At 41.5% G+C, this 24942-nt stretch overlaps 1 protein-coding gene across 4 annotated transcripts in view; it reads left to right on the top strand.

The window, feature by feature from the left end:
• The window catches only part of CNOT10 (CCR4-NOT transcription complex subunit 10), a 146630-nt gene extending 124214 nt beyond the window's left edge, over positions 1-22416 (top strand). For 3 of the 4 annotated variants that reach the window (XM_075827163.1, XM_075827162.1, XM_075827165.1), the window contains 5 exons: positions 6687-6817; positions 11106-11141; positions 11740-11867; positions 16350-16425; positions 22180-22416. In XM_075827163.1, the coding sequence (XP_075683278.1) occupies positions 6687-6817; positions 11106-11141; positions 11740-11867; positions 16350-16425; positions 22180-22337 (529 nt within the window). In that variant the 3' untranslated portion in view covers positions 22338-22416. The remainder of the gene's footprint in view (positions 1-6686; positions 6818-11105; positions 11142-11739; positions 11868-16349; positions 16426-22179) is intronic. The other variant, XM_075827164.1, reaches the window with a different exon arrangement.
• The last annotated feature ends 2526 nt before the right edge of the window (positions 22417-24942 follow it).

The following is a 24942-nucleotide window of genomic DNA, read 5'->3' as shown; positions in this document are numbered from 1 at the left end:
TTCGAGTTTGTGTCGGTAAATGCAGTCCGGCGGCTCAGTTGGCAGCGTTTGGCAGACACACGTCAAGATTGGTCTTTTTAGATGGTGCCACAGTGAGGCCCTCTGTAGATGGTGCCACAGTGAGGCCTTCTGTAGATGGTGCCACAGTGAGGCCCTCTGTAGATGGTGCCACAGTGAGGCCCTCCCTCTAGGAGTGGACTCCCCAGCCAGAGCGTTGCCGACGCTTTGGCCGGGGATTCCTCTGCTTGAGGAGCCCCTCACGTCACTGTCCATACACAGTGACGTCAGGGGATCCTCCTGGACTGGAATATGATGTCAGGGGCAACCACAGAGCCGGTGTCCCAGAGCAGAGCACTAGTATAGGCTCTGCTCCGGATCTCTGGGGAAGCCACTGTAATGTCATGGACTTGCCCAGTACTGGAGTCCCAGAGCAGAGCTGCTTCTAGCACTCTGCCTGGGATTCCAGCTCTTCTCCTGACATCACTGTCCAACTCTGGGGAAGCCCTAGACATCGCGGTCATGGACAACTATGTCAGGGGATTCCCCATAGTCCCGGAGCAGAGCCTATACTAGCGCTTTGCCTGGGACTCCTCTCTGGGGAAGAGCCTGAAAACACTGTTCAGATATGGACAGCGATGTCTGGGGAATCCACAGAGTCCCGAAGCAGAGCCTATACTAGCGTCTGTGTCCCGCGGGCCGTAGATGACCACCTCAGGGGCCGCATGCGGGCCACGTGCTTGAGACCCCTGGGCTGGACTATCTACTTTCCTCCCATTCCGTTGAGCAGGAAGGTGTGGGTCAGCCTTTTACATATAAACCTCAAATCAGTCAACATTGATGGGTCCTATTAGCCACAGACTGAGACCACTGTCTTGAAATCACAATATCATGTTGACATCTTAAATTCCAATGCAAACACTGAGACACATAGCCGTTATCTCCCCCCAAACAGTAGCATGTACTGCGTAGCCTTGAATTTTCCTTCTGGCCGTATATGTAATTTTAAGACCAGGACAGAAATGAACACAATCACATTCTTGCTCAAACTGACCTAATAGACATTTATTTAAAGAAAAGGAAAAAAAAAATACTGAGGAAAGCCTTGTGTAGCATTATTTTCTTCATGCTGTTTCTTTTCAGTGCAGGTCAATTTAATCTCACATGAGGGAAGCTGTTCTCTAAATAAGGCCGTACATGCCAGAGAGCTCAGTTACAGAAAGAGTTAAAGAAATCAAGGGAGGTGGGGGGTGTCAAGAGCTGGCAAAGAGTGACCCTTAAGTGTGAAGTGTTGAACCATAACTGGTAATTTCCTCACTTGTTTTTATGACGGTCCCAGCGTGACAGCTTTGTTATGAAATGATTCTTTTGTTTCTGCTTAAAGGACAGAGGTTGTGAAATCTGTGCGTTATGGAATTGTCACTAAGCGAATATGGCTGCACTACAGTCTGATAAATGGTGTCCTTATGTCTCAAGGCTTGGTCAGTAAAGTTTAAATTTATTCCTCTGCTATTGAAATATACGTACACCGAACCCTAAACGAGTATTGGGATCCGCTACGGAGTTTAACTACTTCACTCCCGCTCATCAGTGCAGTAAGAGAACATGGACAACTTGTATGTGTGTGTGTGTGTGTATATATATAATCTATATGTATACATACACACCGTACCGTGCAACAGTTTTAGGCCGTTGTGCAAGTATGCTACAAAGTAAGAATGCTTTCAAGAATAGAAGTGTTTAATAGTTAGTTTTTTGTTTTTTTTTTAGTCGGTCAACAAAATACTTAGTGAATGAACAGAAAATAAATCTAAATCAAATCAACATTTGTTGTGGCACACGGTTTTTAAAGAAACTTGGCAGGGGGGGTTGTTCCAAACATCCTGGAAGATCTTTTGTGGATGTAGGCTTCCTCAAATCCTTCTCCCTCTTCATGTAGTTCCAGACAGACTCTATGAGGTTGAGATCATCACTTCCAGGCATCCTTATTCTTCTTTACACTGAAGATAGTTCTTAGTGACATTGGGTGTTGTCCTGCTGCAGAATAAATTTGGAGCCAATCGAACGCCTCCCTGATGGTATTGCATGATTGAGAAGTATCTTCCTGTGTTTCTCAGCATTGAGGGCACCATTAATCCTGACCAAATCCCCCAACTACATTTGCTGAAATGCAGCCCTGAACTATACAAATGTTTACTCCTCAGTTCAGAGCACCTGCTGCCATTTTTCTGCACCCCAGTTCATATGCTTTCATGCGTAGTTGAGTCGCTTGTCCATGTTTCCGCGTCGAACGGATGGTTTTTTTGGTCGAAATTCTTCCATGAAGACCACTTCTGGCCAGACTTCTCCGAACAGTAGATGGGTGTACCTAGGTCCCCCTATTTTCTGCCAGTGCTGAGCTGATGGCACTGCTGGACATCTTCCGATTTTGAAGGGAAGTAAGCGTGATGTGTCCTTGCACTGTTGCACTTTGTGTGCTTCTTCAAAAAAGCTTGAACAGCACGCCCAGTCTGCTTTGAAATCTTTTCCTGGGAGTGACCTTGCTTGATGCAGTATAACTATTTTGTGCTTGTTGCTGTGCTCAGTCTTGCCATGGTGAACCTGTGACATGAAGCTCTCTTCCACAGCCTACCTTTTGTAGCAGAGTTTGGCTGTTCCTCACCCAGTTTTACACAGCGGTTTCTGTTAGTTAATGACTGTTTCAACCTACATATGAAAATGATGATTATTATCAACAGTCAGGTGTATGATTAATCAATTATACAAGACTATAATCCTATAAAATTCATGACTTTGTGCAAGTGTACCTAGAAGAAAAGTCGGGTAGGGGAAGTATGGAGCGGGCTCACGGAGTGAACCCGCTTCATACGATGCCGGTGTCGGCTGTTTGTTACAGCCGACACCTCAGTAACTAGCGGCATCGCACTCGAGCGCGATCCCACTAGTTTAACTCGTTAAATGCCACGGTCAACAGAGACCGCAGCATTTAAATCGTTAGAAAGAGGGGGCGACCCCCTCTAACAGCTAATCGCGCCCCCCGCAACGCAATGGCGGGGGGGCGATGGTTGCTCTGGCTGCCTGGGGGCCTAATGAAGACCTCTAGGTCCGCCATCTTTGTACGCCTACTAAGCCCTGCCTCAGAATCACGATATACTGCAATACATTAGTATTGCAGTATATCGTGCAAGCGATCAAACGATCGCTGGTTGAAGTCCCCTAGGGGGACTAATAAAAAAAAAAGTAAAAATGAGTTAAATAAAGTTTTTTTGTTTTTTTTTTTGTGTGTAAAAAAAAATAAAAAATATTCAAAGTTCAAAAAACCCCCCTTTTCCCATTCCCCCCCCCCCTAGAGCATAGTAAAAAAAGAAATAAATATAATTGGTATCGCCGCGTCTGTAAAAGTCTATACTATTACAATATATTATTTAACCCGCACGAACGACGTAAAAAAAAAAAGTTAGTAAACGACAATCTCTATTTTTTGGTCACCTAATCTCCCACAAAAAAAATTAAGTGATCAAACTGTCGCATTTACACCAAAATGGTATTATTAAAAACTACAGCTTATCCCGCAAAAAACAAGCCCTCATACCACTTAATCGACGTAAAAATAAAAAAGTTGTGGCTCTTGGAATTTGGCGACACAAAATAAATTTTCTTTTTTACACTTAGATTTCTAGGATTGACCCAGAGAATAAAGTTAACATGTTGTTTTAATTGCACAGTGAATTCCGTAAAAACGGCGCGCAAAAAAACATGGAGGAATCGCTGTGTTTTTTTCATTTTCTACCCCACAAATTTTTTTCCCCAGTTTCCTAGTACATTATATGGCAAAATAAATGGTTCTACGAAAGACTACAACTCGTCCCGCAAAAATCAAGCCATCATAGGACTATATCGACGGAAAAATAAAGACGCTATGGCTTTTGGAAGGTGGGGAGGAAAAAACTAAAATGAAAATCTGAAAAAGGGCTGCAGCGGGAAGGGGTTAAAGGAAGATTTATATTCTGTTCATTCACTTTATATTTTGTTAATTGATAAAAAAAACAAAAAACTAACTCCTATTTTAGAAAGTATCCTTGCTGTGCATCATTTTTTCCACAACTGCCTAAAGTGTGTGTGTGTGTGTGTGTGTGCGCGCGCGCCTGCCTGCCTGCGCGTCCCACCTCAACATTGAAATTGCAACACCAAGGAGGAAAAGCTTTGGAATTGTGGAAATCACATTATCGCTAGACATGTTAATGATATGTAAGTGGAAACAAAATATTCCAAACATCTCGATTTATTCAGTAGAAAGTGTGAGCGCCACACGCATAAATACATGCCTTGGCATGCGATCGATGAAGTTATTAATGGTTGTATGAGGAATGTTATGCCACGCTCCATGCACTTGAGCACGCAAATCATCAAGACTGGCTGCTGGCAGCTCGATGGGAGAAAAGTCCAGGGACACTGCTGGCCATGGTAGCACATTTAGGCCACGCAGGCTGCTCATAGTAGCACGAGCAATGTGTGGCCTGGCGTTGTCCTGTTGAAAAACTGCTTCTGGGACACTTTAGAGAAATGGCCGTACCACTGTTTCCATGACCAAATCACTGTAACGCCGAAATGAAGACTAGAGGGGTCCAGCTACCGTACATCATTTTACCCCACACCATAATCCCAGGAGTAGGACTGGTGTGACGTTCCCTTGTGAAGACCTCTTCGTTCCGTTGCACACGTGTTCTCCCGACCAATCTCTGTCTATCATTGCTTCCGAGACAAAGCGGGACTCATCACTGTAGAGGATAGACCTTTGAGAGCTGTGGCGTGCGGTCAATGGAACACCTGTAGCTGGATGTCTGGCTCGTGCAATGTAGTGCAAATGCCTTCTGATGGTTTGTGTCAACACTGATTGCCGCCCTAGGTTTGGGATGCGATGTCCAATTTCACTTTCAGTACAGAATGGATCACTATGTGCCTTTCTTCCAATCAGACGATGTGTCCGTCCAGAGGTTCACCTCCACGCATGTCTTACGGTAATTCCCATTCATGTTGTTCTCCCAACCTCCAGGACACGCAACATTTCTGACATCGGGGTCTAGGCTCGTAGCTACCTGCCGGAGTGATAAACGAAGGTCTCCGTTCAAGGGTTCTGCGACAAGTGGCGATAACTGACACGTTGACGAACAGAAGGCATCGAACAATCATCCCACACCACTTGATCAAAGTTTTCTAGCTACATGTAATCTCACAAATAAGCTTGTAATCTGCCTTTTATGCTCCTACCATGTGCCGCAGATTGGAAAATGTGATAATTTGCAGTTATTAGCGACAGCTTCTACTTTCTCGATTTACATAACCTTACGGCTTGCCCTTCTTGCTGTTACAATTTCAATGTTGAGGTGTGTGTCTGTCTGTGTACCTCATCCAGACTGCTTTTCTTAATGAAGATTTGGGGTAATGTGGATGTTAATCTATGTGTGTAAACCATAGTCTTCAAGGTTCACTGTTAGGGTACGTTCATACATTGCGGTTGTGGTATAGTTGGGAATGGCATGCGTTTTTAAAGCAAATTGATGTGGTTTTGCAATTTGGTAATTGTCCACACGGCATCAAAAAACCGTGGCAATTCACCGTAAAAAGCATGTGTTTTTTTGTTGCGAGGGACACTTTTGCAACTTGTGAACATACCCTTAGGGAGCTATTTTTAATGCAGCGTATATTACAAAAGCAGAGCAATTTTGTTTGAGCTGTTAATGCAGAAAAGTTGACCATACCATTGCAACATTCAAAAATTCCATTCTTGTGAATGGACACACACTTCCTTATATGCACATTACACGTGGCACATGTGACCATGCCGTTAAAAGTAGTCGTAGAAACTCGCCGATTTCTTTAGAATAGAATTGTGTTGAAAATATTAGATTGAGAATCTCAAACAATTGACTGGTGAACACTAAATGACAAATCTCGTTAAGAAGATATACTGGATAGTCTTACTTGTCATGGGTTTTTATTGGGTAAAATAGAACATTTTAATGTGATATTAGAGAAAATAAATATCTTTAGCTTTAACATGAAACATATTCATAGGTCCTAAGCAGAAGCCATATGGCTTCTGAACTTTTGGGTGGATGACTTACTGAGTATGCTAGACACATTCCCAGATCAACCAAGAGTGTTCTTTAAAAAAAAAAAAATCAAAATGCCTTAGAAGCTGAACCGGGCCTCGCTGCTCTCGTATCTCAAACCCATGAATTTGGCTATGATTGGAAGGGGAGGGGAGAAAAGTAGATGAGAAATTCCAAAAATACTTTTAAGCCTCCTGCATTGTCCTTCTTCTTCTGGTTTTAGCTTGTTGGTAAAGAAAGTTCTTGGGTTGGGCAAGCTTATTTAGTATTTTTAGGCTCTTCCTTATCGGGTATGAATGACTATATAGGATGTTTTATTTGGAATTAAAAAATATTTATGACTATTTGGTTGTGTAGATTAAAACAAGAACATTGTGTAATGTTAAGATCATGGGTACTTTCGATCAGGGGTATAAATATAGAAAATCAGTTAGAAATTGGGTCTCTCTTGCCCCAGTAACACTGAAGGAGTTAAGTCCACACATTTGGCATCCGCACAATGTGGACAAATTTTGTGACTAGTTTTAGGGTCAATCTCTGACGTTTATTCTTTGTTTTTACCATTTCTCATGATAGGTTCTTGGGGCATTTGTATGCTGCTGAAGCACTTATCTCTCTGGACAGGATCTCTGATGCCATAACTCATTTGAACCCAGAGAATGTCACAGATGTGTCCCTTGGGGTATCATCGAATGAACAGGAGCAAGGTTAATGAAACCACACTTGACTAAAATCATGCTTTTATCGGCTTCTCTAATGCACACACGTGCTCATACACACACACCTTTCCAACCCCACTGCTTCATAATGTATTTGCACAGTATGTTCAGACAGCCTGTGAATACTTAATGCAATGACTCATTTATTTGTAGCATAACCTTTTAAATGTTTCTGTTCATTATATTCTCTGCTTGGAGAACATTGCAGATTAACCCCTTTTTGCATGACGCAGAAGCATAATGTACAGTATCCTACTATTCTGGAGGGGAGTGGACAAGCACCCGAGGAGTTAATTGGGTTATGATTATCATCCACTCAACATCAAGAGAATAAATCCTCTGTAATTGTTGTTTTGTGGATATCCAACACTTGGCTTTAAAGAGGCTCTGTCACCAGATTTTGCAACCCCTATCTGCTATTGCAGCAGATAGGCGCTGCAATGTAGATTACAGTAACGTTTTTATTTTTAAAAAACGAGCATTTTTGGCCAAGTTATGACCATTTTTGTAGTTATGCAAATGAGGCTTGCACAAGTCCAAGTGGGTGTGTTTAAAAGTAAAAGTCCAAGTGGGCGTGTATTATGTGCGTACATCGGGGCGTTTTTAATACTTTTACTAGCTGGGCGCTCTGACGAGAAGTATCATCCACTTCTCTTCAGAACGCCCAGCTTGTGACAGTGCAGATCTGTGACGTCACTCACAGGTCCTGCATCGTGACGGCCACATCGGCACCAGAGGCTACAGTTGATTCTGCAGCAGCATCAGCGTTTGCAGGTAAGTCGATCTTACCTGCAAACGCTGATGCTGCTGCAGAATCAACTGTAGCCTCTGGTGCCGATGTGGCCGTCACGATGCAGGACCTGTGAGTGACGTCACAGATCTGCACTGTCAGAAGCTGGGCGTTCTGAAGAGAAGAGGATGTTACTTCTCTTCAAAGCGCCCAGCTAGTAAAAGTATTAAAAACGCCCCGATGCACGCACCTAATACACGCCCACTTGGACTTTTACTTTTAAACACACCCACTTGGACTTTTGCAAGCCTCATTTGCATAACTACAAAAATGGTCATAACTTGGCCAAAAATGCTCGTTTTTTTAAAATAAAAACGTTACTGTAATCTACATTGCAGCGCCTATCTGCTGCAATAGCAGATAGGGGTTGCAAAATCTGGTGACAGAGCCTCTTTAAGCTAATTTAAGGAAAACCGGCAAAAATAATGTAGATACTAATCTAATAAAGCAATGTAGGAGCTCCCAAGCATCGATAAAGAAGCATTCTTATCTCTCAATGAGTTAACTATTTTTAAATACGTTTTTTTGTGGACATCCTAATTAGCCGCTTTGAGAGTGAATAGTAACTTGTTGTCCAGTCACTAAATATTCATGGCCTATCTTCAGGATAGGCTATCAATATCTGGTCGGAGTCAGACTCCCGGTACCCCCGCGGATCAGCTGTTTTTGAAGGCGCCGTAGAGCTTGTACGAGCGCTGCTTCTTCACTCCTTATCTGCTCGTAATGTGAATTGCTGACGCACTTTTAGCGGCTGTCACAGTATTACAGCCTTCGACTTGTGAATGGGAGAAGGCTGTAATACTATGAACCACCACTACAAGTGTACGAGCGCTGCGGACCGTTCAAAATAGCTAATCAGTGGGGGTCCTGGGAGTCAGACCCCAACTGATCTAATATTGATGGCCTATCTCAGGATAGGAAATCGATTTTTAGTGACAGGACAACTCCTTTAAAGGTATTGTCCAATCAGGTCAACTCCTGTCCAAATTCCCTATTGGAATGAGCCAGCACAGAGAGCTGCTGAGTATGCCTGCCTGTTCATGTATTACATGGATGACCATTCACATGATATGTATGTCTGGCTGCAACTGTTCTCTGGCTGTTCCAGAATCAGGACCTTCGGTGATCAGTTGATCAATACACCAGCTTCACTTTTAGAAGAGAAACTGCTAAAACAGAGTTTTTGGAGGGGCGCGTTTGGGACGCTAAGCCCAGCAGTATAACAACTTGCTGGTGGTTTAGTGCCCTAAAATCTAGTAACGGATTCCCTTTTAATGGAACATAAACTTGCAGGTTTAATTTCAGTATGTATTAGTCACTGTTTTTATCGCCATTTTAGTAAAACGATATTGAGCAACTAAACCAGTTGTAAAAGTGGTTTTCTCAGATTTCTCCGCAGTCATTAGAACATGTTATCAACTACAGAAGTTTAACCTATAAGAATTTGTATAAGGATCTCAAGAGCTTTTCTTATAATTATCTTTTAACATGTCCATAAGGTACGGCACCTGCAATCCCTGTTGATCTCGAGAGGCCGCCAGTCACATGTTTCCACTGTCCTTTCCAATACAATGATTGAATGTTACAGAAACCTTTAAAGCGTACCAAATGTTTGTTGATTTTTTTTTAGAATAATCAGTCGTATGTGTGTACATGAGGAATAACACTATTTCTAGCCATTATATGACATGTAGTCTGCATTTTTTTTTAGCAGATTTCCCCTCTGCAGGCTGTTTTTCTCTGAGCTAGTGGGTGGTCCCTAACTGCTATCATGTCGTCTATACACAGCACACACGAAGAAGCAGGATGGAGGAAATTATTCAGCAGTGTAGCTGAGAATCCAGCACTGGGTTAACCTATAAGGCCCGTTCACATCAACATTGGAGGCTCCATTAGGGGCCTTTGTCTCGGATCCAGTCAAAAATACCGGAAAAATAGCACAGCATGCTGCACTATTTTATCTGTTAAAACAGACACTATGGCGGAAACCCAACAGAACCTGTTATCGTCAATGGGTTCGGTCGGGTGCCGATGGCTTCCGTCATGCAAGGAATTGGGTTATTCCTGTATTTTCATTGCTCTGCTCCTATGACGGCGCAACAGAAATACTGAACGCAGATGTGAACAAGGCCTGACTCTTACCAGCAGGCAGTCTTTCTCTTTTTTTTCTCTCTCTTTTTTTTCTCTTTCTTTCTTTCTCTTTTTTTTTTTTTTCTTTCTTTTTTTTTTTTTTCTTCTTTTTCTTTTTCTTTCTCTTTCTCTCTCTCTCTCTCTCTCTCTCTCTCTCGCTCTCTCTCTCTCTCTTTCGCTCGCTCTCTCTCTTTCGCTCGCTCTCTCTCTTTCGCTCGCTCTCTCTCTTTCGCTCTCTCTCTCTCTTTCGCTCTCTCTCTCTCTTTCGCTCTCTCTCTCTCTTTCGCTCTCTCTCTCTCTTTCGCTCTCTCTCGCTCTCTCTCGCTCTCTCTCGCTCTCTCGCTCTCTTTCGCTCTCTCGCTCTCTTTCGCTCTCTCGCTCTCTTTCGCTCTCTCGCTCTCTTTCGCTCTCTCGCTCTCTTTCGCTCTCTCGCTCTCTTTCGCTCTCTCGCTCTCTTTCGCTCTCTCGCTCTCTTTCGCTCTCTCGCTCTTTCGCTCTCTCGCTCTTTCGCTCTCTCTCGCGCTCGCTCTTTCGCTCTCTCTCTTTCGCTCTCTCGCTCTCTTTCGCTCTCTTTCGCTCTCTCTCTCTCTTTCGCTCTCTCGCTCTCTTTCGCTCTCTCGCTCTCTTTCGCTCTCTCTCTCTCTCTCTTCCCCCCCCCCCCCCCCACAGCATGCCCATAGAAGTCTTGAGAGAGAGACACCCCCTCTCTGCACTCCGTCTCCTCTACCCTGTAACTAGTGACCAATTTTGCTTGACGGCGGGGTGGACAGTAGAATACAGTAAAAGCAACACCTAGTGGCAATAACTTCACACAGAATTTGCATGGATAAAACAAAGTTTTGTTACTAAGTAAATTACAAAGTTGATATATATCAGGTATACTATTGGATCAGCATAAGTTGTTTGAAAATTTAGTGTCCATTAATGTGCTGTCACATGTAAGTCTCCATTATTTCGATTCATTGTAATGAAGCGAAAACAAGCATATAAGGGGTCACTCTCTGCTGGAATCGGCACTGGGCCCCTCTCATTCTGTACGTTGGTCTGGGTCCCAGCTGCTCGACATTCGCCAATCTGATGCATGACCTCTTGGATGTCTCAAAGCAATTTTTGGAGAGAACCACTTTTAATTTTGTTTCTTTTTAATCTTATGGGCAGCACTGTGACTTCTGAGCTTTTAATACAACCATGGCCACATCGGAGTTTGCAGGGGTTTCCTCTTTTCTTCATGCTCTAATAAACATGAATAGGTTTAATTGGCTTTGCATGAAATTCATTTCAGTTAGAACGCATGGTCCATCACGTACAGCAATTGTTGAGTTTGTTAGTCTAACAAGTGTGTTTTTTATTTTACAGCAGCTGATAAAGGAGAAAATGAACCTATGGAATCTGGTAAGCCTTTTTGGGAAATACACTTAACTCAAAAGAGGTCGGCACCACTATACAGTGTTCCAGGGAGTGTCTTACAACATAGATCAAAAAGAAGCCATTGAAACCGTTAAAAATGCATACAAGTGCAATGGAATGACCCATGATAAGGTGAAAACCTTGCACGTGGTAAAGTGATAAAATACCATAAACTGGGACAATGTATTCTCTTCTTGATTTTGGGTAATTATCACCCAGAAAAAAAAATATATATTATTTTTCAACCTTAATAACATAGTAAGTCAAAAGTCGTTCTAAATTTGTGGGCGGTACTTGAGGAACAGAGTTGATAAAAAATTGCTCTAGTCTACAAACCTTACAAAAATTTATAGTTGAAGTCCTATCTACTTTATACCATGTAAGCAAAAAGGATTGATTTTTGTAATGTGTGCTGACCCTAAAACAGGGATCAAGTCTGTCCAGACGCACACCCTTGTTGCTATGCACTTTTGCCTCTGACCAAGCGGTAATAATTATACATTGGCTCTAACGCTGCTGACCATAAATAATTTTTGTGTCATTTCTTCTGTGCTGCTTACTATTTTGTATTTTATTGTTTCAGTGGGAAAGCAAATGCCCCAGTGCTATCCAAGTTCAGTTACTTCTGCTAGGACCATGATGCTTTTTAACCTCGGGAGTGCATACTGTTTACGTAGCGAATATGATAAAGCAAGAAAATGTCTCCACCAGGTAGTAGATCACTGTTAACTCAATCTCACTGATAATACTCAGCTGTAAAAGCTGATTTTGTACTATGGATATTTTATTCTGCTCTTGCAATGTGTAATCTTTATGCACTTCTTCGTGCAGTTACGTTCTAAAACCTTTTCAGAGTAGTGTAAAGTGGGTGGACACAATCAGTTGTTCTGACTACTACTCGAGCCAGTGTGGTTGTTTTTTATGGCCAATAAGAAATCTGCTAGACTTTAACTCCTTAACTTTCCATGACGTAAAGTTATGTTATGGTGATCGAGCGGGCACAGGAGCGGTGTCTGTGTGATCAACAGGTGCCCGATTGAGATTGACAGCCGGGCTCCTCCTGTAACGGCCGTGATAAAATAAACTTCTGATCCTGACTGTTAAACCTCTTAGCGGCCTTGGCGTCGAGTGACGCGATCACAAGGTGCCGTTGGGTTACTATGGTAACTAGGGGCCTAACAAAGGCCCCTACCATGCCATAGGTGTAAGCTTATTAGTCTATGGAAAATAGGCAGGAAATCATCACGCCATGCCAAAGCATTATACAAGCGATAAACTAATTACATTTTCGAGTTCCCTAGAAAGAATAATAAAAAATAGTTTAAACTTTTTAGTAAAAAAAAGAACAAATTTTTTCATAACAATTTATTGTTTAATAAGGTAAGCAATAAAAGTTTCATGTAGGGCACCGCCACAATCACAATGACCAATCGAATAAAGTAAAGCTGATTTTTATTTTTAACTGCACAGCGTAAAAAGAAAAACCACACAAATTTGCAGATTTGCTTTTTTTTTTTTTTTTTTTTTCTTTTTTCTCCCCCGATGTAATAAATATGTACCCCAAAATGCTATCATTAAAAAGTACAGTTCATCCTGCAAAAAAACAATCCATCATATGGCTGTTGACTGAATAATAAGTGAGTGCGGCGGTGGAAAAGCTAAAGAAAAAAAGCTTGGTTTTATAAACCCAAATGGGTCAGACCATTAAGGGGTTAAAAAAGTTGTCTCAATGTGACCATCCCTGTCCATATACCCCATAGAGGGTGGTCCCCCACTAAGCCTACCCCCGAGCCAGTACACCGAGCTGAATGATCTGAATGACCATTTATTTGGATGGCCACTGTAATGGGAGATGAGCACTTGAGAATTACATTGGGCCTAAGGGATATATAATTAATCTCTATTATGGCAGACGTGTGATGTTCCGGGCCAGTGACTGAAATCCAGGGCTGTCTTATTGAGTCGTACTTGTCATTGGGTAGGATAGTCCGGATCCATACAAAAGTGGCCTGTAAATTGCATATGAATCCCCAAACTGGTTCAGCTTATAAATTAGCTGCATTTACTATATGTAGACAAGGTGACTTCAATGTACTTGAAAAATATATTTTGACAGAATTGTATTTTTTTTGCGGATAAATTTCACGTACACTAAATGGACACTTCTATTAGAGATGCCCGTCTAGTAGCGCGTTAGACCTCCTTTGGCTATAAGAACTACAGTGTAATTTATTGTGGCATAGATTCCACTAGGTGTTGGAATTCTTCTGCAGTAATATTGTCCCATGTGGACAGGAAAGCTTTGATTTGACGTCCACAGGATCCCCTTTCGCTATATGGTTTTCCCCCTCTTCACGCTATTTTCGGTATACTCTCAACACCGTTGCATGAGATGTCTCGTTGAAAGTCGCTCAGATCGCTCGAGTTTCCCATTTTATTGTGGATTCATACTAAAAACGAATCCATGGAGAACTTGCTGACTTGATTTTATGCTGCACTACGGGGTCATGTGTCTATGAAATGCACCTGCCCTTACACAATTGGGGCTTCCCTGTATAAATAAAGTGGCCATTTAGTGTACACAAACTGTTACAGCTTCACCGACTCGGTTAATCAAACTTAGGGTATGGTTTCACGTAGCGGCCGCATATAGTTGAAACCACGCCTGCAATGCTGTGGCCAATGGACGCACCACTGTGCTGGTAATACCCGGCAAAATCATACGCCCATTGGCCACTTTAAGTGAGATGGGCTTTGGACGCTGTTCCTTGGGACGATAACCTTTCAGGTTCCAGCTGAAAATTTCTAGGGACATTGGCTCTGGCTGCTGAAATTTTGTGTACTGCCAAAAATGTACTGCAATTTGCCACGTGATTATTTGCTAAATAAAAGACTTAAAAAATAAATAAATAGGAGATACTGCAGATATGAATCTTTTTTTTAAAGATGTTCTTCAGGTAATTCAGATTTACGTTATAGTTTGTCTCAACATAATATCTTGCCTTCAGTATAAAGGCAATTTTACACAGGCCAATGATCAGGCAAATGAACGTTCATATGAACGCTTATTCCCCTTGTGTAAACATCCCAACGATCAGCCAATGAACGAGCACAACGCTCATTCATCAGCTGAGCGTATCGTTTATACAGCACATAAACACAGGGAGATGTGCTGCTGACATGATGGTAATGCGTGGGTACCATCGTTCATGGTAACGATGGCTCGTCCCCATACATTACTGATGATAGCGCCTTGTGAAAGGAGCAAACGAGCGCCGATCAACAAGCTATCTAGTTCATCGGCGCTAGTTTTTGCGTCCAAAGTTGGTCAGTGTAAACGGACCCTTGCGCTCATGGATTGCTTGGCATAATACCCTCTTGCAAGTTTCACTAAACACACTGCTTTAGTTTATCGAGGTGCAGCTTTGCAGTGGTCCTTATGTTCTTGGCAGTGTTAAATTTTTCACTCCCCTTTCACCTGCTATTTCATTTGTGCTCTTTCGAGGGAACATAGTTGAAGAAGTAAATTTTTTCGGTGCTGAAAAACACAAATCAAAGCATTTTATCTGGGAGAGTTGTCAGTGGGCGCATATAGATCAACATTTTAACCCCTTAATGACAAGCCTATTTTAAACCTTAATGACCAAGCCATTTTTTACGTTTTTCCATCGTCGCATTCCAAGCGCTATAACTTTTTTATTTTTGCATCGACATAGCTGTATAAGGTCTTGTTTTTTGCGGGACAAGTTTTTTTTTTTAATAGCACCATTTTGAGGTACACATTATTTATTGATTTAACTTTTATTAACTTTTTTTGGGGGGGGATAGAAAAAACCTGAAATTTCGCCACACTTTTGCGCGTCCTCAATCTAGGCCGTTTACCGTGTGGTATAAATAACACTAACTTTAATCAGCGGGTTGTTACGATTGCAACTATACCAAATTTGTATAGTTTTTGTATGTTTTACTACTTTTACACAGTAAAAACGCATTTTTTTCAAAATTATTGTTTTTTGTGTCTCCATATTTGAAGAGCCATAACTTTTTTATTGTTCCACCGATGCAGCTGTATGATGGCTTTTTTTTTGCAGGACGACTTGTAGTTTTTATTGGTACCATTTTGGAGTAGGTGCGACTTTTTAAGTCCGGATTCACAGAAAACAGCAATTTTTCCAGAGTTTTTCATTAAATTTTTTACGGCGTTCACCGTGCGAGTTAAATAAAGTAATAGATTTATAGTCGGGGTCGATACGGACGCGGCAATACCAAATATGCTTAACTTTTTTACTTTATTTTGTTTTTTTAAATAGTAAAGCAGTTTGTAAGGGGATAAAGTGGGTTTTTCATTTTTTTTTAATTCACTTTATGAAACTTTTTTTTACTTTCTTACTAGTCCCGCAAGGGGACTTTAATATGAGATTCTCCGATTGCTATTATAATACACTGCAATACTTTACTGCCTGTATTACTTCTCCCTCCCTCTCTCCAAAACCACTCAGATGCGGTACACGCTATTGAGCGCCGCATCTGAGGGGTTAAACGGGTGAGATCGATACTAATATCGATCTCACACGTTCGAGCAGGGACGCCTCCAGCCCTCAGCTGCCTCTGGCAGCTGAGAGCAGGGAGATTTGACGCTCCCTGCTCTGTTTATTTATCCTGATGCAGTGACGTAAAAAGGCACATGCATCAGAATAAAGCCCGTTAGTGACCGACGTGAAAAGGCATATTGGTGGTCACTAACAGGTTTTTAAAGGCATTGGAATCCATTGTGTGTCTTCACTAGCGTGTGTTATTTATTATACATGTAAATTAAAGAAGTGCTTTTAATTAAGCAAAACTGCACATACTCTTGATTTATTTGCCCTCGTGCACTGCTTACTCTGTGGGATGAGGTTTTTTTGCGTGTGTTTTAGTGGTGGATGATTATGTCAGTCATGCAGGGCTAAGTGCTGTGAAGGGATCATGTAGCCCGTATCTGATGGTGTTGAGCCCACGGGGAGTCGTCATCGCAATTAGAGCTAAAATAAGTTGTATTAAATCTCAAGATGAGCCTGGTCTGGGATCATCTTTCAGCTGTACATTTGGGAGATGTAGCTAGAGATTAGCCTCTTACTTTCTAATAATCCATTAGGCAATTGCTTTGTTTTTTTTATTTGTACTTTTTACAATTGCTTGTTTTCCTTTTTCAAGGCTGCATCCATGATCCATCCCAAGGAAATCCCACCAGAGGCAATACTGCTGGCAGTCTACCTAGAACTACAAAATGGTAATCATTTACAATTTATTGTTTTGTAGGCAAATATTGACATATAGTGGAATTCCTTTTAATCCAATATTTGTAAAGTCAAAGTCAGATTGCTGGTTTCCAGAACTGCAATATAAGGTGGCATTTCACAAGACGAGGAGCAGATCACGGTTAGTTAATTCTCCTTAATAGAAACTTATTAAGCGGCACTTTGGTACAACAAGCCTCCGTAATGATGCATCTATTCTACCTCCATGATTTGGGGGCCTCTTGTCTTGCATGAGTGATTGGTGTGTGTATTTATTTTTTTTTTTTTAAATGTAGGCTGGTGTTTCAACAAAATGATTCATAAAATATTTTTGTCATATGCAATCTGACTATTCAGACAAGCATTCAATTTGCTTTCTATCACACTTTCCAGGGGCTACCATTGCATTGGTGCCACACAACATTCCTCTGGAGTTCTTCACTAATGACCTTTACTCGGGCAAATTTCCATCCATAATCACAAATACTCCATTGAGGTTGCCTCCTCCTTGACTTTCAGCATGACCGTGTGTTCATATTTATATTTCATGAAGCGGGCACCCTGACAGGACACTTAACAGGTCCCCACCGCTCTCACGGTTTCTAGGTCTCCCTACTTTGGTAAATGTATGTTATGTTCTACCAGCGCTAATGTACACAGCAAGTTTTTAATACTGCAAAGGCCACACGCACGCATGCACACGCACGCATGCACACGCACGCATGCACACGCACGCATGCACGCACACGCGCACACACGCGCACACACTCACTCACTCTCTATCACTCAATGTCCAAAATCCACCATGTGAATAGGTGCAAGTGGGTAATCCTGATCCACGAACTATAAATAGAAGAAATCCCACAGCACACCGAAGTAATCAAAAAGAGTGGTTTCTTCAGCCAACACAGCCGCAACGTTTCTGTCCTGCTATGGGATGCTAGGAGTATTGCAGTCATATTAAAAAAAAAAAAAAATCATACTTTGTAAGTTCTGTATCAATGCTTCATGGTTTTGCTTGCTGTCATTCAATAGTAGCTTTCATTTTTTTTTTACCATGGGGTTACAAATCTGTCCTGATCATGTGATGGATACGTAGGTGCAGAGCTGGCTATAGTAAAGTTATCAGAGCTGTGTCTTATGAGCTGAGTATCTGTGTGATCATCACGTGACCAGTTCCTATTGAATGACAGCAAGCAGAGTTATGAAACAAGTCAGGTATTGATATTAAAAAATGTGTTTAACTTTTACACGGGCAAATCAGGTGAACAAGGCATCCATGTGAACGCACGTTCCTGATCATCGCTCTGTGCAAAGATCGGACGATGAACGAGTGAACACTCGTTTATCAGCTGATCGCATCTTTTATGTAGCCCAAAAAAATAAAAATGGATTAGCACAGCACATCCGCCTGTGTAAACAGGAAAATGTGTAGCTGACATGATGCAAATGCATGGAGACCAACAATCGTCTTAGCGATCGAGGCTCCTTGTGAAGCAAGGTAGAGATTATTCCTCCTTTTATAGAGGCTCTGTCACCAGATTATAAGTGCCCTATCTCCTACATAATCTGATCGGCGCTGTAATGTAGATAACAGCAGTGGTTTTTATTTTAAAAAACGATCATTTTTGAGCAAGTTATGAGCAATTTATGCTAATTAGTTTCTTAATAGACAACTGGGCGTGTTTTTACTTCTTACCAACTGGGCATTTTACAGAGGAGTGTATGACACTGACCAATCAGCGTTAGACACTTCTCATTGTTGCAACCCATTGTTACAGTGTGATTGTGCAGTGAAAGAAGCTGGGCTGGAACAATGAGAAGTGTATGATGCTGATTGGTCAGCGTCATACACTCCTCTGTAAAATGCCCAGTTGGTAAATAGTAAACACACGCCCAGTTGGTCATTAAGAAACTAATTCGCATAAATCTAAAATTGCTTATAACTTGCTAAAAAATGATCTTTTTTCAAAATAAAAACCACTTATCTACATTACAGCGCCGATCAGATTATGTAGGCGATAGGGCACTTATAATCTGGTGACAGACCCTCTTTAGTGGCCGCCATGAAAACACGTATTGGCGGTCAAGGTGTGTGTGTGTGTGTGTGTGTGTGTGTATATGTATATATGTATATGTATGTATGTATATATATATATATATATATATATATATATATATATATATATATATATATATATATATATATATATATACAGTGAAGGAAATAAGTATTTGATCCCTTGCTGATTTTGTAAGTTTGCCCACTGTCAGACATGAACAGTCTAGAATTTTTAGGCTAGGTTAATTTTACCAGTGAGAGATAGATTATATTTAAAAAAAAACAAACAGAAAATCACATAGTCAAAATTATATATATTTATTTGCATTGTGCACAGAGAAATAAGTATTTGATCCCCTACCAACCATTAAGAGTTCAGCCTCCTCCAGACCTCCAAATCAACTTGGTGCCTGCATTAAAGACAGCTGTCTTACATTTTCACCTGTATAAAAGACTCCTGTCCACAGACTCAATTAATCAGTCTGACTCTAACCTCTACAACATGGGCAAGACTAGAGAGCTTTCTAAGGATGTCAGGGACAAGATCATAGACCTGCACAAGGCTGGAATGGGTTACAAAACCATAAGTAAGACGCTGGGTGAGAAGGAGACAACTGTTGGTGCAATAGTAAGAAAATGGAAGACATACAAAATGACTGTCAATCGACATCGATCTGGGGCTCCATGCAAAATCTCACCTCGTGGGGTATCCTTGATCCTGAGGAAGGTGAGAGCTCAGCCGAAAAGTACACGGGGGGAACTTGTTAATGATCTCAAGGCAGCTGGGACCACAGTCACCAAGAAAACCATTTGTAACACATTACGCCGTAATGGATTAAAATCCTGCAGTGCCCGCAAGGTCCCCCTGCTCAAGAAGGCACATGTACAGGCCCATCTGAAGTTTGCAAATGAACATCTGGATGATTCTGAGAGTGATTGGGAGAAGGTGCTGTGGTCAGATGAGACTAAAATTGAGCTCTACTCGCCGTGTTTGGAGGAAGAGAAATGCTGCCTATGACCCAAAGAACACCGTCCCCACTGTCAAGCATGGAGGTGGAAACATTATGTTTTGGGGGTGTTTCTCTGCTAAGGGCACAGGACTACTTCACCGCATCAATGGGAGAATGGATGGAGCCATGTACCGTCAAATCCTGAGTGACAACCTCCTTCCCTCCACCAGGACATTAAAAATGGCTCGTGGCTGGGTCTTCCAGCACGACAATGACCCGAAACATACAGCCAAGGCAACAAAGGAGTGGCTCAAAAAGAAGCACATTAAGGTCATGGAGTGTCCTAGCCAGTCTCCAGACCTTAATCCCATCGAAAACTTATGGATGGAGCTGAAGATCCGAGTTGCCAAGCGACAGCCTCGAAATCTTAATGATTTACAGATGATCTGCAAAGAGGAGTGGGCCAAAATTCCATCTAACATGTGTGCAAACCTCATCATCAACTACAAAAAACGTCTGACTGCTGTGCTTGCCAACAAGGCTTTTGCCACCAAGTATTAGGTCTTGTTTGCCAAAGGGATCAAATACTTATTTCTCTGTGCACAATACAAATAAATATATATAATTTTGACAATGTGATTCTCTTTTTTTTTTTTTTTTTTTAATATAATCTATCTCTCACTGGTAAAATTAACCTAGCCTAAAAATTCTAGACTGTTCATGTGTTTGACAGTGGGCAAACGTACAAAATCAGCAAGGGATCTAATACTTATTTCCTTCACTGTGTATGTGTATATATATGTATATATATATATATGTATATATATATATATTTTTTTTTTTCTCTCGCTTGCTTTCTTTCTCTCGCTTGCTTTCTTTCTCTCGTTTGCTTTCTTTCTCTCGCTTGCTTTCTTTCTCTCGCTTTCTTTCTCTCTCTCGCTTTCTTTTTCTCTCGTCATTTTGAGCGCTATTATTTGATAAGTGTACTACACCAATCTTAGCACTTTGCACCTATTGGACAAACCATGAAACCTACGATAATTGTGCGTTAATTATGCATCAAGGATTGCCTTCTGCTCTTGAAATGAGGCATAAGGAGCATTTCCCTACTGTAATTATTTGTATGGTCACAGATTGCCTTGAATATATTTGCCTGAGAGCCCAAAGCCCTTGGGTGTGCAACTTTCCGAAATGGTAATCTACCTACATTTTACGACGGACATAGATACATGACATGGAAACATTACAATTTAAAAAAATCTTGACGATCTGTGTAATGGTACCCTGCCAGTTACACAAACAAAGAAGCTATGGTCCTCTGTAGAGCTGCCAAACCCCTTTGGAGTTTTTGGGAGATTCCCATTAGTTGAAATCATTGACACAGCTATTGTGTTGTATTTCAAGTGACTAAAATCTCTATAAAGGTTCCATCAGTATCCATGTTGCTCAGAGTGGTCCCTTTGTTTAGACCATTAGTTAAGGTCCTAGCTGACTGACCCTCGCCAATATGACAAGTCAGAAGCTAGAATATAGGTGGATTTCCTGAAAACTGCTCTGGAATTTCCAACAGTTGCAAAAAATTTTATTAATGCTATACTTTTTAATTAGCTTTATCTATGTAGTCGGCAAATGCAAAATCTAGCATCTTAGAATATACAAAATCTGTTGCTACCTGCGGACTTACAATGTTCTTTCGGCAAATTATTGGCCCATGTAAATGGGCCTTAACTTTTACTGGTTAACTAAAGACCACAATTTGCTTTGCATCTATATATAATATTTGCAATGGATATTCATGTAGAATATAACTGAGCTGCATGATGTAGTTCTAAAATCTTCAGCAAAAAAGAAAAAAAATTGATCTTCTGAAAAACAAGTTAGGTGGGGTATGCTACAACTGAAGGCGGTAGATATGGGTCATGTTGCTGTTTAAAATAAACTATTTCTATTTTAGGGTATGCTGTAGTTTTCTCTGCTGCTTGCTAAAAATCTCACCACTCCACTTTGTTTTTGTGATGGCCACTGCAGTGGAAAAGCAAGTAAAACTAAACAGATCTACATTATGCACTCAAAGTTCCAAAAGAACACATAATAAACATATAAGATCCATCAACAGCAGCCTATTGACACTTTCCATGTGGCAGAAGATTTCCTACACCTCAGTCTAAAATAAAGTAAAACAGAGGTTTCTGGAAATCTGTAATATATCTTCAGTGCTGGGTTTTCTGTGTACAAAAAAATTGCATACAAATAAATACACAAAAATCTGTGCGGCACGTACTAGAAAAAGATGAAAAGTAAAAGCGAAAGTTCACAATTCTAATAAATGACCCCAAAAAAGAAACTTTTTTCTTTGTAATGTACTTTCTTAAACTTGACAAAACAGTAAATAAGACATATTTGGTATTACCGTAAATATAATTCGTACAATAGTTCTTATTTATGGTTGTCTGGTATTGCAGTTCAGGTCATTTGTGTTATGGTATTGCATCTCCGCTCCATTCACTTAAACCTCTGGATAGGAGTGTCACTATTTTTGGGAAGAAGACCGCCATGTTTTTCTAATCCTCGACAAACTCTTTAATGTATGTTACGTGTCAAAATAGATTGTTTCAGGTGACAGCTTTGCATTCGTAGTTCTTTGGAGTAGAGTGGAGACTAGATGAATACAGTAAGATATGTTGCATTAGTTTGGATGGTACAAGAAACATGCTTACCACTCTTGTCTCTTCTAGGCAATACCCAGCTGGCTCTGCAGATAATCAAAAGAAACCAACTTCTGCCATGTATTAAAATGATGTCGGATCTTCGAAAGAAACCAGTGTTCCAGCCTATACATCAGCCAATGCAGCCAATTCAGATGCCAGCATTCACCACCATTCAAAGGAAATGATTTCTGCCTTTTATAGGACTGTCACATGAAATGCTACAAACATCTACCGGTCCATCAATAAATGGCATATTGGACTTTTTCTGGCATGTCTCGGCATTTGTTTTTATTTTTGTAGCGAAGTCTTCAGAGTAAAGGATTTAATCCTTGTTGAGCCAAAATGTCCACAGATCTATCATGTTTTTCATATATATAATGGATAATTTATCAGTCGTGGCAATAAAAACATTATACAAGATGTGCGCACAAAGAATGTGGTGGGTTCCTAGGACTCAAACATAGGACTGGATCCTCTATTATATGTAAATCTTGTAATTAGAAAATCACATAAGTGAGGGATTGTATATCTTGTATAAGTAGATGAAATAAAGAACGCTAATATAGGGGAAATAAATATGTAATGGGCAGGGATGTTGTGTGGTATAGAGTTAAATCTCGGCCTCCTATTTGCTGAAAGTTCAGGCATCGTTAATTTTCCCATTGCTTATATAGCGCCAACAATTTCTGTAGAGCTGTACAGAAATTGTTACCATTTCCGATTCCCTGGTCTTAGGATCACACGTTCAGTTTTTGATGCAGTTCTTTGAGCCCAATACAGGATTGGTTAAAGAAAACAAAAAAAAAAAACCTTCATCCATCAGTATTTTTAGGGCTTTTTTTTTATTTATTTTTTTGTACACATGTGTGGCGAACATAGAAACTCTATGCCAGTGTTGCCCTTGGTCAGATATAAACAAGGGACCATGGTGCTGCAAGACAACAGTGCTAAGCACTGTGCCCATAATATTGAACTCCTCAGCAAAATGGGAAGGATTTCTCCACTGGACTATGTCCAATATAAGCCCACTAAGGGAGAAGGAATCCAGTTCAGATAGTAAGGCCTCATGCACACGACCGTGTTTTTGCGGCCGCAATTCTCCCGAAAATCCACGGGAGAATTGCGGCCCCATTCTTTTCTATGGGGCCGTGCACACGACCGTAGTTTTTGCGGTCCGTGAACGGCCCGGGAACCCGGACCGCAGAAAGAACGGGCATGTCTTATTACGGCCCGGTTCTGCGGTCCGGGCTCATTGAAAACAATGGCCGCGGCCATGTGCATGTCCCGCGATTTGCGGGCGGCCTGCGGCTGACAGTCCGCTGACAGTCCGCAGCCGGCCGACCCGAAAATCACGGCCGTGCACACGGCTACGGTCGTGTGCATGAGGCCTAACTCTCCCACTTCAAGAATCCGGACTAGCTTTGTCGGCCAAACTACAAGAGCCAAAGGAAAGGAGACCAGTCCTCGTGGATCCTAAAAGCATCTTCTTAATTACAAAAGCTAAATAGTCCTACCAGAACACTGCCACTTTATGGGCTAGGAGAGACCATGGGACGTTGCCCAGACTGCATTCACATGGGGAGGGGATATGATGAGCACTCATTTACATTTGGTGCATTTATTGTTCTATTTATCAGAAAACTGTTTTTTTGCCAAAACAACGCAATTCAGATGGCACTTGCAACTGAATAAGACCGTTGCAGTAATTTCTGCAATAAATCTGCTATGTGTGAATATAGCCTAGGGCTAGCGCTACACACAGACTTTTTGTAGTAGAACTTTTTTCTGAAATCTCGGAATACGGTGATTTTAAAAAATTAATTCTCAGCGCCTTTCTTGATAGGGATGATTTTAAAGCTATTCAATGCTACTCTATGGACCGCAATCTCGGTGCATTTTTTTTGTTGTTGTAGTGAGCAATGAAAAGTATGTGTATCCCTAGTCTAAAAGCAAAACTTTTGACAGTTTGGATCATGTGGTTTTTCCAACAAAGCTAGTCTGGACTGATGGAATGGGAGCAGTGCTCCGCGTACACACAGCAGGTGCACGTCACTAGTTTCGTCCAGCTCCCCACACTATATAAAGTCCAATAGAAATCGACGACCGCACTAAAGAGCCAAATCCAGTGGATAGAAAATATATTTTTACTCAAACATGCTAGAAAGTATTGGAGCAGAATTAACAATGTGTCTGCTCCTAGTATGTGTTGCTTTTCATTTTAGAACAGATGGTTGCACCTCTCTAGATCCTTTTTGTTTTTTATTTTTTTTTAAAGGTAGTGTAAGGAGATTGTGTCTAGCTAGATAACCCCAAATTTATCATCAGGGCTGGCGTCCGCACCTGGCAAACCTGGGCAAATCCCCGGGGACATCTCGGCCACCGGGTGCTTACGCTGCTGTCGTGGCTCCTCCGGCTAGAGATTCCGCTCATGAGGAAGCACCTGACAACACTACCCATATATGGACAGTGACATCAGGTGCTCCTAAAGCAAAATCCGCGGCCATAGCGTTGCCGCTGCTCTGGGCGGAATCCTATATGGACAGTGACGTCATGGGCTTCTCCAGGAAGACAAATCCCCGATTCCACTACTAGCGGGAGCCGCAATGGCACTATCTACAGGGGGGGGGGATGACAGAGGGCACTGTATATATGGGGGCACAAACGTTCATTTTCAGCTGTCTTACTGCTGCTGTGAGTTTCCCCGCAAAGGGGCCCACTAAGTCTGTGTCGCCCAAGGGCCCACATAAACCTGGAGCTGGCCATGTTTATCATACAGCATGCACCACTGTG

The sequence above is a fragment of the Rhinoderma darwinii genome, chromosome 5 (genome assembly GCF_050947455.1).
Source record: "Rhinoderma darwinii isolate aRhiDar2 chromosome 5, aRhiDar2.hap1, whole genome shotgun sequence".
Classification (NCBI taxonomy): Eukaryota; Metazoa; Chordata; class Amphibia; order Anura; family Rhinodermatidae; genus Rhinoderma; species Rhinoderma darwinii.
The sequence above is the reverse complement of the archived record's forward strand: the minus strand, read 5'-3'. Positions and strand labels throughout refer to the sequence as shown.